Source organism: Protomyctophum parallelum, assembly GCF_964188405.1.
Source record: "Protomyctophum parallelum genome assembly, chromosome: 1".
Taxonomy (NCBI): domain Eukaryota; kingdom Metazoa; phylum Chordata; class Actinopteri; order Myctophiformes; family Myctophidae; genus Protomyctophum; species Protomyctophum parallelum.
This window is the reverse complement of record NC_139697.1, coordinates 28676694-28691333: the sequence shown is the minus strand read 5'-3', so window position 1 is coordinate 28691333 and position 14640 is coordinate 28676694. Positions and strand designations below refer to the sequence as shown.

Below are 14640 nucleotides of genomic sequence, written 5' to 3'. Positions count from 1 at the left end.
GAATATAAATAATAATAACACCTATTAGGATCATATCTGCTTTATGATGATTGATGAGTAGCTAATAGACAGTTCATTTATATTGTTGTTATATGAACTGTAAGGCTTTACTAGAAAAATTTGACAAAGAAAATGTGTTTCTTGACTGTCTTACATAGCCTATACTGTACCTGCCTTACATACCTGTCTGTCTTACATGGCAAAATATTTAAATTTGAACACAGTGCCACCTCAAAGAAATTGTTCAAAAAGGCTATAGATAAACAAAAGACCTCTTATGGTGCTGAGGCAGTGTTGACTTAAAAGTTACAAAATGTACGAGTTTCATCCCAAAAAGACACACACACACACACACACACACACACACACACACACACACACACACGGGCACACGGGCACACACACAGGCACAAAAGGGACACAGGAAGGCATACAACAGGGACTCTGGAGGCATGTTTAAAAAGTTACATTTTCAGCAACACACTAGCCATGCTGGTCCTTGGAGAGTAGTGATTTATTTATTGAAAATAACATGGCGATACCGGCATGCATCCTGTATATTTATTGCTTAATATTGCATGTGGTGGAATTTATTTGTCGTCAACTGCCAAATAAAGGTCAAGAGGGTCAATTATTGAATTAATTTAACCATATGAACCCTGGCATCCCAGTATTTTGGGCAAAGATTTATTTTAAGAAATAGCTGATATACAAGCCTGTGAAGTGTTGAGAGCTTGTAGATTATCTATTTTCGCTATTTGATATACAACAAAGTATATAGGGTTTAAGTGGTTAATACATTCTCATACATACCTTCTCAACTAGTCACCTTAGGCTTAGAAAGATGACACTGATGTAAATATTGGCCTTGTTACAAAGATATTTAGTCCTACAGTTTTTACAGTCTGTTAGTGTTCACAGAATTGAGCTCCTAGGCAGAAAAATATCTTTAAAAAAAATATGAATATTAACAAGACAAGACAAAAACAAAACGCTGCATGATGACCTGAATATCTGCAGGTTAAGATTATTATCTTATGAAAAGGTATACAAACATGCACCCTTTAAGAATATTTTCTTGTAAGACTCCTTGTTGAGTTTGGAAGTCCATGTTTCCATGAGGAGTGAACACCTCAGGTAAAAGTCTCAAAGTTGTGGTTGAGCTCAGTAGGGCTGTCCCCGACTAAGGATTTGTATAGTCGACTGATAGATGAATAAATTTGCTGTTAGTCGACTAATAGTCGACTGAGAGGCTTGTCATTAGCCAGATTGAGCACAGCAGGTGAGATTGAGATTCTGGAGTCTATCAGGCCAGCGCACTGTGCGATTCAGGTCACAGGCAGTGGCACATTGCCACACAGGCAGACACACTCCACATGCACATTGGAGATTTGAACAGTCAGAATGTTCAAATGTGTTTGTCCCCCACAGACCTAGTGGAATAATACAATATCTTTGTATATTTTTGTAAATATAATATAATATAACTTATTATTATTATTTTTGTATGAACATCGACTAAGAGGTGGTCAGTCGACTGAGACCCGTTCCGATCATTCGACTAATCGAGGTCAGCCCTAGAGCTCAGACACCAGCGCGTCCACCAGTTCTTCCACGGTGGGCCGTCTCTGCAGCATCCCTTCCACCATCAGCATGGGTTCCTTAGCTCCACCGTGGGCTAGCATTTCGCGGCGGTATCTCTCGCCCATGTCTCTGTTCAAAGGGTCCTGAACGAAACACTGTCTCCACACCATGGAGGCCACAGCTCGGGACATGAGGTAGGAATAGTACTTGGCTCCGTAACCAATCAGGTGGCTGAATCTCTGCTGCCATGCCGTATTGGGCGTGTACGGCAGGCCATAGAACTTCTGCTGCATCTCCTTCAGGATATCTGTGGTGGAGCGGTTTTGAGGTTTTCCATGATAGATTTGGTCCAACACAGCATAGAAGACCTGTAGCTGGGTGTCTGCTGCCCCGCATAACTTTTTGGACTCGCACAGGCGAGCCACCATGCTCGCAGAGAGAGGCTGTCCTGTTTGATAATGACGGGCAAACTGGCTGATGACTCGATAGTCGGTGGCAAAGTACTCCATGAGGATGGAGGGGACCTCTGCGAAATCAGTCGCACATCTGGTTCCTGTGACGTGTTGGTAGCGGGTGCGTCCCAGCATGGAGTGCATGGCGTGGCCCATCTCATGAAAAAGGTTCTCCATCATGCCTGGCGTGAGCAGGGTAGGGGCACTCTTGGTCGGCTGGGGCAGGCTCAGCATCAGCACCACCACGGGCAGCTGGTACTGGCCATCCATCTCCTGGCATTGACGACCCCCTCGAATGGTGAAGTGACAGTCCTGGTGAGGTTTATCTGCCCAATGGAAGAAATCACAGTAGATGTATCCCAGCAGCCCCTCCGTTTCATGTACGACGGCCAGTTTGCGGACGTCATTGCTCCACACCTCTCCGGCGCTGGGGGCTTCGGACATGAGGGAGATGCCGTAGAGCTGAGAAAAGAGGTTGTTCAGGCCTTCCATACAGGCCCCCAGGGAGAAATATGGACTGTACAGACTGGGCTCAATGTTGTACCTTTCGGCACGCAACACACCACTGAAGTATGGATGATCCCATGGCATTAGCTCGGAAATTATGTCGATTGAGTTTTTTCTTACAGTCTCATCATGTTAAAGTCTTTTGTTGTTCTGTCTGACAGTTTGTCTGTTAGCAGCTGCAAGAAGTTCGTCACCGTCTCTGGACTTTTAGCCATAGTTCATTTTAAAGCCCGGTGTGCAAACGACTCATAGCCCACCAGTTTGGCCAGTTTGTTCCTGCATTTCAACAGCTCCAGAATGGCAGACCTTGCGATTCTGTTTGGCATGCGAGACCCCACCAGAAACTCCTGGCTCAAATCTAAGAGCTTCACCTGGAGGGCGACTGCTTCCTTCCTCAGTTTTTCATCCAGATGAATTCCACTGATCCCAAAGTCAAACAGGAACAGCTCCGCCACTCGCCTTGTGTCTGGGTCCAGCTGAGATACATGCAATATCTGGCTTGTCTAGCAGGTCCTTCAGGCTTTTACACAGACACTAGACATTCGTATTCCGCTTCTCTACAACTGTGCCAATCTCTATACAGGTCTTCTCTGCAGCTTCTCTGGTTATTTTGTTTATAAAGAGCTGAATAGACAATGGAGATTTTATCTTAAATAGTACTACTATTCATAAACTCACAAGACATGCTACATACAAGATAAATATGTGACAATATGACACACACACACACACACACACACACACACACACACACACAACTTGAGACAAACAAGCAACACAAGAAGAAAGTGGTTACATTAGCAGAATAATTTATTATTATTTTGGAAACCAGCTTCTTCAACCTTTATAGAAAACATAAAGGAAACCAAAACTGAATTTGTATTCTAGATGACGTGATTCACAGTTCTTTCAAAATAGAAGCTAAGTGTACCATATGATTCTGTAAGGTGTGATCAACACAATGCAAACAATGTTGTGATATTATGAGTTCACGTGAGTGGAAATAGATTGAATTGTTGAATTGAACCTTCATTAACTTCATGTTCCTCTGAGGAATGTTTTCTTTTCTTTTCAAATTTTTTTTATTGCAATGTTCAATAACAAATCTCAGAGATCTCAGGGCAGACAAATAATGAGAAAAAATCATTTTCTCCCCTTCAAGTCCTAATTGGTAAAGCCAATTCCCAATTCCCCAGCCTCTCTACGAGTACTCCATATCTGCTAACCCCCACAATAAGTCATTGCAGGGAGGGTGAAGATACCTGGACCCACCATCTTCTTTTCACCTGACAGTGAAGGCTAGGGTCTCATTAGGCTACCCCCCCCCCCCCAGTCCCTCCCCCCTCTGAGGAATGTTTTGACAAATCTATTTTTCACAATACAAATACAGACTAAAATAATAACACCTATTAGGATCATATCTCTCATGATGAGTATATAATGTACTTATTGTTGTTTGTTAGATGAACTGTAAGTAAGGCTTGATCGAGTCCCTTTTGGGAATTGAGTTTACTTGATGAACCCATTTTAAACCTGTCTTACATGGAAAACTTACATGCCACCTCAAAGAAAGTTGTTCAAAAAGGCTTCAGATATGACAGAACAAAAGACAAAATAAATTCAAGATCACCTGATCTTTATCTCATCTGAATGGGCAAATCCAGCAGGCACAGGACCATAATGATATAATTATCAGCGAGTCTCTTATGGTGCTGAGGCAGTGTTGACTTAAAAGTTACAAAATGTATGCGTTTCATCCCAAAAAGACACCATTTTCGAAATAAGTCACACACAGTCTTCAAATGGTTGGTAGCGCAAAACTGACATGGGATGCTTTTTAAAGCATAATTAGATATTGAAATATTTCCCCCCTAAAATGTACATATTGCATTTTGGAACAAACCCCTTGAACTCACTTTAACTAAGAAATATATTAGTCAAAGAAAATACATATTATGTATTAAGTAACATCCATTATTAAACCAGTGGTTCTTTATCACCTGACAGTGCAAACTGTATGGTGAAAATAACACTGTTTCACAGTCACCTGCACAGTTACAGTAGTACCATACTGTTAGATTAACAATCCTTCTCCATTTTCCTGTCACTCTGAGGGTAAAACTAACCATTCATCACATGTGTTTCTATCATAACTGCACATATATTTTTCAGTTATAATTATAAATATTCCTTATGGTGAAAAGACAAAACAATATACACCATTAAAGGTTACAATATCCACAACAATTTAAAAAGAAACATAATAATACAATCACAGGAGGATATTGCTAAACTGAAATTGTGGATATTTGACACACTTTGTCACAATTTGGAGAGGTACCAACCAGGCTTCTAGCGAGAACTGGTCTCATCTGTAACACAGAGAGATGGAGTTAGAATGCAAATGTGTTACATGTAGACTCAGTCCATTCCTATAGCAAACACATTTATGGGTTAGAAATGGCCATGGAGGCCCAGGCCGTAGCGTAACGGTCTGGGCACCGGACTGGTAATCCAGTCGCAGTGTGCCGCGGGTTCGACTCCCGGACCCGACACGGCCTTTACTGCATGTCATCCCCCCATCTCTCTCCCGTTTCCTGTCAGCCTACTGTCTGTCCCTTCAAAAATCAATAAAAAGGCGTAAGCCGCAAAAAAATATCTTAAAAAAAAATAAATAATAATGGCCATGGAGATTATACTATTCCATGTTCACTCCAAAACCTCTAACTGTGACCTCTCACAATTTGTGCTGAATGATACAGTATTCTATCCTATATTAAAATTGGCTTAAGGAAGGGCCGGCCGGCCAGCCGGCGGGGGGATGGACCTCTTCCGTCATGCTTACAGTATGTCACCATGACATAGCCATATAAGGAGTTCTCAATGCAGCTACGCCCAATTATGGAGTTGTCTAACCTCAATGTGTCATCTTGGCATCATTACCCCATATATGGGCATAAAAGGGACAAGGAAAGACAGATACAGATATCTCCATATATGGGCACAAAAGGAACACAGACACACGGGTACTCTGAAGGCCCCGTCACTATCAGACATATTGGTCGGATCGGCGGTGCGACATTGGTGCCGAACCTATTTCATATCATACCGGTATACGTCTAATTGGGGTTAGTATATTGTTGGTACACTCTCAATAGTATCCCTTCCCCCACTTGCACTGAAAGCCATGAATCCACTGGCAAATTGTGGCAATGTTCCATATTGGTGTATTAATAACAGGAGCTGGTGTCGATTTCCGTAAAACCTAGTTCCATAAATGTCCCCTCTCACGACATCTCAACCATTCACCCACAGCTGAAGTGGGAATGAAAGCATCATATTTACGTAGACGAGTAGGACATTGTGTTCTATGTGCATAACTGTTTCATAAGAGCATTGAGGGCAAAACTAACAGAAATGAAAAATAATAATCTTAAAAACCTTCAAATTAATGTCCTTGTAGAGACAATCTTAGTGATCATACTTTATGTGTGACAGTCACAAGCATACTGACAATCAGCTCAGCTTTTTTCCAAGTGGAAAAAATAAGAATAAAATATCCCCTTTGTCCCGACTGCATCCCGAGGATGCTTTCTGTTTGTCCCAAACACAAATTAATATTTGGGATTAACATGTATTTGGAATACGTGCATTTTAGTCTTGAGCATTTTTGCTATAGTCTTGCGCTTAGACACCTCTCGAGCGAGCGTTATGTACTGTACCCAACCCATATAGCAGTCATCTAATGCGTGCAAATGACTATCCACAGCTTTTACTGAATATTTTCTATCCAGCAGTGGTATGGATTCTATGTGGGGAAGGGGCTAACACTCACTAACACACACTGTACTGTGAAGTCAAAGACAGTTCAGCCTGAGCCAGATTCAAATGCAGGCGGCCACAGAACAGCTCTGACATAGACAGTTTCCCATGCAGAGACATTGGTCCATCCATAGCTTCTATCACACCTTGTGTTTCTTAAGTAGGGGGTGGTACTGACCCACTGTCAGCACGCGGCCTGTCACTGAGGTCAGGATCCTGCTGGTCCTGGACATAGACACTCCTCTCTGCTGCTCCTTTTCTTCTTCCTCCTGCACCTTCTCCTCTTCCTCGTCTGCTGCCAGGTCGAAGTTGTACGGGGAACAGGCCAACATGGAGGTCTCTGATGGGTACTCACACACCTGCTCCAACTGGCTCTCATCGAAGCACACCTTCACCTGGAGATGAGGTGCAGATGGAGAGAGATGTGGGGAGACAGGACACAAAATGGAAAGACAAAGAAACAATAGCAAAATATTTAAGATCCATAACACCCAAGCTATAGTAGTTGCAAAGAATATTTAATACAATCTCATCGATCTGTCCGTCACCCCCGGCCCCTCCTCTCCCCCCTAGTGCAGCGCTACGTCACATCATTTGGAGCGACGCCCACCCGCCTCCAGGCTTTCAATTTTTTCACCAACAAAAATGAAAGCCTGGTACCGAGGCTAGCACACACTTAAATGCTCCCAAAATAAATTATTACCAGAGCGGTCAGAAGAAAAAAAACTATGTTTCAGCCTCTGTGGCCTTTGTCAGGTATACACAGAAAGCTAATCCTCCCTCGCTGAACCTGATTAACCCAGACTAGCACAGCAGGAGGGAAAGCAGGGTAGGAGGATTCATAGGAAATATAGTCCACTCCATACTCCATATTATTTCTAAACACATGGCCAATATTTTCATAAAAAGTTTATATTTAAATGTCGCAATATTTAATTGAGAATATTTCATCACCAGCAGGTGATCTGAGAATCACAGACACAAATGACTAGTTGCTCAGTGAGGCCGTACAGGTGTGAAGTATGGAGAGGACTGTGATGATAGAGAGAGAGAGAGAAAGTGAGACAGAGAGAGAGAGAGAGAGAGAGAGAGAGAGCATAATGGGATTGTTTCCCCTGAACGTAAAACAAAAGATGACTGAGCAAATCCTCTCTTCTCTTGTATTTATTCAGTGAAGTGTTTAATGAACACTTTCACATTTAGTCTGGTGATTCATAGTTATACTTGACTGGCTCTATTGAGATCTGAATTTCTGAAACACATTATTAACAGCACAAATCACACAATATTAATAACAAAATGAATATACTGGAAATAGACTATATTGAGGCCAACGTTTCATTACAGTAATTCATTTTTCAAATAGGCGAAGAAGGGGGGTGGATCTATTGGAATAAAACTCAACAACGCAATGGCACTCTATTCTTTCGCTCTGTTGTGGTTTTAACCTCATGAACCCTAGCATCCATATTCTGGCCATGTCATCATAATAGGGGAACATTCATCAAACATTCAGTGTAAATTAGGCAAACATTCATAATTGTTTTTTGCAGATAGCAAGCTCAAAACATGTTGTGTTGTTAATATGTAGATCATAGATACTTATGGTGAAGACATTTGGGGTAGAGGGGAAAAAGGACTGACCCCTGGTGTACCCTCCCGGTCAACGAAGTGGTTAAATTACAACAACATTGCAAGTCTGTCAAGAGACATTATTCTGAATAATTACATGATTTAAACTCATTCAGAGATGACTAATATAGATTACTGTTTTCAGTCTGTTGTGTTTAGAGGAAATGAAAAGGTTTGAATGAGGAAGTGGGTGAGAATGTAGCATGACAGCATAGCAAGTGGAACAACATTTATCCAGCGTTCAATACTATTATATGATTATCAATACCTTCTCTAACTCTCTCTCTCTCTGTGTGACCCACTTCAAACTAAGCCAGTGACTGACTCGCTAGGTAGTACAGATGATGTTAGTTGAAGTTCAGTTCAGTCAAAAGGAGTTTGCCAAGATTCCAGAACAACAAACAAAATCCCTGGCAAAGACAACGAGCGGTGGAGGACACAAAGAGAGACTTGTCTCTGGATGGCAGTAAGAGCTGACTCCACAGAAACAGTTCCAGCTCCAGCAAGGGAAAGCAGGACAAAGTCTGCAATTTTGTGTGGTACAGACTAGAGTACATGCATGGTCCACACAGTGTCTGACCTCATACATGCTCATATGTGCTCATACATGCTCACATACTCATACATGCTGGTTTTAAATGCCTTACATCAGAGGTGGGCAACTGTGTCTTATTTATTGATTTATACCGCTAAATCAGCTTGGGCATTTAAGTAGATCAAGGGACAATTTGAAAAACCTATTTAGAGACATCTACACAGTATTGATTTCTTTGATAACACCTTTCTCTGCAGAAAGTCAGACTTTATTATTAATATTAAATGATTCTGTGCATTATTCGGATTAGCATCCTATAATAAGACCTAAAAGTGGTGGTTTCTTTTTATTTTCACTGTCAACCTGGCTGGTGAGGATACTGTAGATCACTCCAGCCATGGAAAAGACAAAAAGAAAAGACTGTCCACCCCTAGACTAAATAAATGGGACAGGAACACATTATACATCTGGTTAAAATATGACATTTGTTAAGTTACCCTACATCTTCACAAATGTGCCAGCCGGCGTAATGGGGATAAGTAAACATCTTCACAGTATGTGCTTTCCAGTCCCATTCACAGAAGGGACAAGATGTTGTCTCTGCTTCTAATCTCCATCCCAATTTACCCCTATATACTGCATCAACCGACGAATAGTGAAAATAGTCGATCTACAAGCACACAACGCGGAGCCATTTTCAAACGTTTTGGAAACCTTTTCACCTGTAATAACAAAACATATGAGCATGTACAGTATACAACAGTAAATATGCATCTCTTTACTACTCACACAGACTTTGTTCTGGAGTGTGAACTGCATGGAATTCAATTATGATGCCTATCATTCAACTATCTTTGTAACATGCATCCACAATGCACTTTATGGTCAAAGTTCACACAGTAAAATCCTTAGGGTTATTGTACTTGGTAAGGTTTCAATTGTAGCCTACACTCTTTAGAGTTGCATTAACACTAAGGATTAATTCTACTGTCTCGGCCACCTGAAAGAATCAAAGGTTAATGAAGGATCAGGCAGATGGAAGAGACAGCCAAGCAGGTTACTCAAGTGTTGAGGAGGATTTTATGCTGGAGAATCAAGTTGTCGTGGTTGATAAGGCTTTAACCGGCTTAACTGGGCCTGTGTTGCTACTGCTTCTCAATGCAACGGGATGTTCTAGTGAAAGGGGATTCTACATGAGTAGATACAACCTTCAGGTAGCATGGGGTCAAAAGGCTGGAGAAAGAGAAATGGATGGGGTCATGTCCTCCTGGAAGATAGTGTCCATAGTGGGATAGTGGGAAGTACAGCCTGTTTCTCTGACCCTTACTGAAACAAAATACTGTATTTTAGGCAGGCAGGCAGGCAGGCAGGCAGGCAGGCAGGCAGGCAGGCACGCACGCACGCACACACACACACACACACACACACACACACACACACACACACACACACACACATACAGTATACAGTAGCTAATTCTATATATATTCTATCTTCTACAGTTCCTACTCACCCGTTTGGGATTTCCTCTTTTCCTCTTCAAACATGACCTTTCCAGGTTCTGATATCCACCAATCACTTCGATCTCGTCCACGGTGGGGTATCTCTTCTTAACTGGCTCAGCTTCAACAACAGCAGGACTGTGGGTCTGGTTTTCTGTGGTTTTGTTCATGGGGGTTTCCAGTGGTATAGACTGAGCTGGCTCTACGGCAGCTGACGTCTTGGGGGTGATAGTAATGGTGGCTCCTCTCTTCGCCTGGCTGCCCGTGGCGCTCCTGATGGAGAAGAGAGGGGACCTGGAGAGTAATGGGGAGGCACAAGGGGACGGTGTAGGGGAGGAAGAGTTTGGCGAGCAGGCTAGTGTGGGTGAACTGCACTGTTTCAGACAGTTGTCCGGAGACTGGCTCCTATGGGTTCTGGGGGTGATGGTAGCGGTCCTCGGCTGGTTCGACTGGGTTTCTTTCAGCGTTGGCAAGCTCACAGGTTGTGGGGAGTCCGATCGTCTCTCTGGCATGTGTTGATCCTTCAGTGTTCCACTTGTGGTACTCCGCTGGGTTCCTTTGGTGTCGCGGTTCCACGGCAGAGAGTTCTGTCGAGTGCTTTCAGCATCGCGTGGCGGCCTCATGACTTCCTGCTCTGTCAGGTAGAGCTGCTTCATGTGTTGCTCTAACGTCTTTACCCCTGACCTATCTTCACGGTGGCAGACCTCCTGCTGTGCATGGTGAGTTATGTGGGGCTTCACTTTTACCAGCTGTACCTGTGGAGTGTCCGCCGTCCTCTCCCTCATGCACAGTCCCGTTCTAGAACCTACCGTCTTCAAGTTGTAGATGCGACTCATGGCAGCCAGGGAGTTGGGGTCAGGCGGAGAGGGAGAGAGCGATTCGGAGAGAGAGAGGGGGGGGACACGCTCTACCTCGCCTGAGAGTTCTTCCTCTTCCTCCTCACTTTCTCTTCCACTGCTATCGTACTGCCTCAGCGCTTCTTCTCCATATTTCAGTGGGTCATCCTCGTCTTCGGATGGTTGGACATTGTCAAAGATCTCTCTGGAGGTAGCAGCGGAGAATGCACTTGTCAGTTCCTCTCCTCTGGCAGCTTGCGACAATGATAGAGGAACAGGAAGTTGAGGGCTGTCTTTCAACATGTTGACTTCCTCTGTGATGTCAAAAACAGCAGTGGATGTCTGTGCCACAGGGCTGTCCTGCCCACATTCCACCTCGTGCACACTCTTCCTCATTTGAGATGTAGCTTCCCACTCTCCCCGCTCTCCTGTCTGGCTAGCAGTAATATCTGTCCCATCACATTCTCTGTCCTCCGTCCCTCTTTCCATGTTTTCCATTTTCTCCTTCTCTCTCTGCCTGATTTTCTCTCGCAGGGATTCGATGCGGCTCAGGGGCTTGCCAATTCTCCAGCTGGTCCTCCTCTCAACCTCTCTCCCTCCATCCCTGTCCTGACCCTCGTCACTTTGATAGCTCGCTCTTCCGCTTTCCAACCTTTCCTCTGCAACATAGAACACAGCTCTGGGGATTTGAATTTCTAGGGGAACAGGGTCGGCTCCGGTGGGGGTTATCCCTTTTGGGGACAGGGGGACGGCATCCTGCACGAGGTTCTCTGAGCAGACATTGCCACAAATGTGTGTATCAGGTGCCGGGGTGCTCTCTTCGTTTATGTCATATGTGCCCCCTGGAAGCCCTTTGTGGTAAACAGTCGTTTCTCCAACTCTCTCAATTGTACTGTTTTGTACAGACTGTTTTGTGTAGTGTTCCTGTGTCCCTCTATGGGGGTCTCCAGGTCTAAGTGCCACTGTAGTGAGTAGGCTGGCGCACTCAGTAAAAGCGGATCCATGTCTATAGTGTCTGTCATCAACATATGAGGGACTGACTGAGTCTACAGATGCAGTGGTGTCACAGTTCTGCTGCATTGTTTCACTGGGGTTTGGGCCCTCCGTTCCCTCAATCCTCCTGAAGCCAGAACCCCATTTTTCAAATCCCTGAGGTTCAACCACCATTGACCTGGGCTTCACCTCTCTCTCTGTGGCTCTCACTGCCCGATCCTGTCTGATTGGTACCCTCCTTGCGAAAGATATTCCCTCTGTGTTTAGTACAGATGCTACAGTGAAGCCCTCATCTCCGACGTCATCTATAATCTCTGTAGACTTCTTGTCAACAGTCCTCACTCTCTCTCCCACTGATAGTCTTTGTTGGTTGAGGTTATGAGCTCCAGTCTCATTTCTTTTAGCATATTCCTCTGATTGCCTGCCTGGTTTTACAACATACTCATCACTGTCTGTATCAGAAAGCCGACGCCAGCCCTGTTTAAATTTTAGGTTTATTCCCACATCAGAGGTTTCTCCCCTAAGTGAGACCAACCTGTCTGAATGTGCTCTCTCAACCGCTTTCCTCTCATGCTGTCCCTTGTTGACCATGCCGTTCTCTTTGGCACAAACTCCCCAGTCAGTGAAGCTTGTTGAACGTCTGGGAACGCCCCTCAATAGACCAATTTCCCCATCCTCCTTCCTCTCCTCTGCTCTGTCGTCGTTGATATCTTCATCCTTGTCAGGACTGTTGAAATGTTCTGAACTTTTAGACCGAGACGGCAGCTTGGGGTTATCTCCAAATTTACTCAACAGCTGACTGACCCTCCCTCCTCTCTCCTCCACACAGCCTTCCTCTTTAATAGCTGTGGCCTGACCCCATGGTTTCTCTCTCTCCTTGAATGTCCCCCTGTCTCTCTTTCTCATGCCAACATCTGTTCTCAGCTCTCTCCCCGTGCTGTCCTTTCCACTCTCTCTGATACACTGCCTCTCTCTCTCCCTCTCTTCGTCGTCTCTCCCTGGCCCTCTGCCTTCCTCGCCTCCTCCTGTGCTTCTCTCCTCGGAGCCCATCATGGGAGGTTTTATGATCAGAACCTCTGAGGCTCGTATCTCTGTGACACTGCCCCCACTGGCCAGTAGCTCTCGCAGGTCCATGGTCACTCCTCTCCTCTCCTGGTCGTCCTGGCGTCTCTCTCCCTCTGCTTCCCTCCGTCTGCATCTCCTCTCCTCGCTTCTTTTCCTCTCCTGTTCAATTATTATGATGTTGTCGGCCCGGAGAGTCCGCAGGCCCGGGACACCGGGAGGAAATAGAGGACCGGGGGGTGTTGAGTCTCTCTCCTCCTCTTCCCTCTCTTCTTCTTTCCTGTCATTAAGGGCTTCTCTCACCCTCTCTCTCATGATATTATCCCTGATCAACTCTTTCCCCATGGTACTGTTTCTTTCTCTGCCTTTGTTTTTGTCTGCGTTTTTCTCATGTTCCTTTCCATCTCTCATCTCCCAGCATCTCTCTCTCTCTTTCAGTTCTGTCTCTCTCCCTCTTTCTGTCTCACCTTCGTGACCTCTGAGGCAGAGCCTGTCTCTCTCCGTCTCCTTATCTTTTCCTACTTCTGCTTCCTGTTCGCTCCCTTTGTCGAGATAAGCCACTTCCAGGGTCTTCCTCCATCCGCTCTGGGTTCGAATGAATAGGTTTTTGTGGACGGGGACGATAGTTTCTACGGACACCTGACACTGTGGTTTCGTGTCCCTGTCCAGGCTTTGCCCCGGGTCTGGACTGAGGGACATGTCACTCCCCGGATGAACTGTAACAGAGAGGTCTGTGTCAACATCACAAGTGGAGAGGAGGACATTCTCTCTGTCTCTGTCTTTCTCTTTCTCTCTGTCACCTAACCCCTTGGCTCTCCTTCGCTGGATGATCCCTCGTTTCCAGGCAGGCATGCTGGCAAGTTTCTTCTCCTCTTCCTTCTCTCTCCGCTCCCTCTCCTCCTCCTCTCTCCGCTTTCTCTCCAGAAGAAGTTGTTTCCATTCTGGCAAAGAGGAAACAGACATAACAGAGAGAGAGAGAGAGAGAGAGAGAGAGAGACACCTTTCTTTTGGACGAGATGTCAGGATGTCCTCTCTTCAAGTTCAGACGCCAGAGGAATGGATCTGTGAAAAGACAGTTGAATAAAAAAGGGTAACTTTAGATTCACTGTTGTGCATTAATAGGGCATAGGTGTGTGATGAGAATACAGAATTAAACTTGTATAACAAATATTTAAGACCTAATAAGAAAATATAATCTAACTAATGACTACATTCAAAATCTCACTGCACTATCAGGGCATATGGCTATATTGCATGCTGTTAGACTGCCAACTGTAGCTTATATAGTTTTATATTTTTGTAGGTCTACATGTATCTATAGTTTTCTTCTGACACAACAAAAAAGCCTGTCTTTCCATTTGGCATGTCAAGAGTCAAGACATCTAGGCCAAATTGCATGCAGGTCACTGTATGCTATATAGCCTATACTTGCAGCCAGATATCACAGTTTTCCTCTTTTTCATTATTAATAAAACAGCATAGGCTACTCACCTGAAGTTATTCCAAATCGATTCCTATTCTACTTGAATAAGCAAAGACTGTGCATGCCTCCGAGCGGCTATGCGTAATGCGCTCCTGGAACCAATTCGAATGAAAATCTCCTTTGACATTATCTAACATATTAATCTATGCCAATGTCAAGACGGAGCATTTAACATATTTATATTTTGTATTAAGTAACTCAAAACCCACCACACTTAAAGTGGACCTCAGCA

General features: G+C 44.3%; 1 protein-coding gene and 1 pseudogene across 2 annotated transcripts; both read right to left on the bottom strand.

Annotated features, from left to right (window-relative positions):
• Positions 1-1577: 1577 nt before the first annotated feature.
• LOC310865659 (mitochondrial intermediate peptidase-like) lies at positions 1578-3759 on the bottom strand (annotated as a pseudogene). Its single transcript has 2 exons — positions 3755-3759; positions 1578-3144 (listed from the first exon to the last, which is right to left on the bottom strand). The product of its transcript is annotated as a mitochondrial intermediate peptidase-like (transcript).
• Positions 3760-3889: 130 nt separating this feature from the next.
• On the bottom strand, positions 3890-13888 carry ppp1r18 (protein phosphatase 1, regulatory subunit 18; the record flags this gene model as incomplete). The annotated part of the gene is made up of 5 exons (XM_083774746.1): positions 3890-4915; positions 6512-6760; positions 10046-11626; positions 12074-12224; positions 12399-13888. The coding sequence occupies 5 exons, from the start codon at positions 13886-13888 to the stop codon at positions 4832-4834; spliced, it is 3555 nt and encodes a 1184-aa protein (XP_083630872.1). The 3' UTR covers positions 3890-4831.
• Positions 13889-14640: the final 752 nt, after the last annotated feature.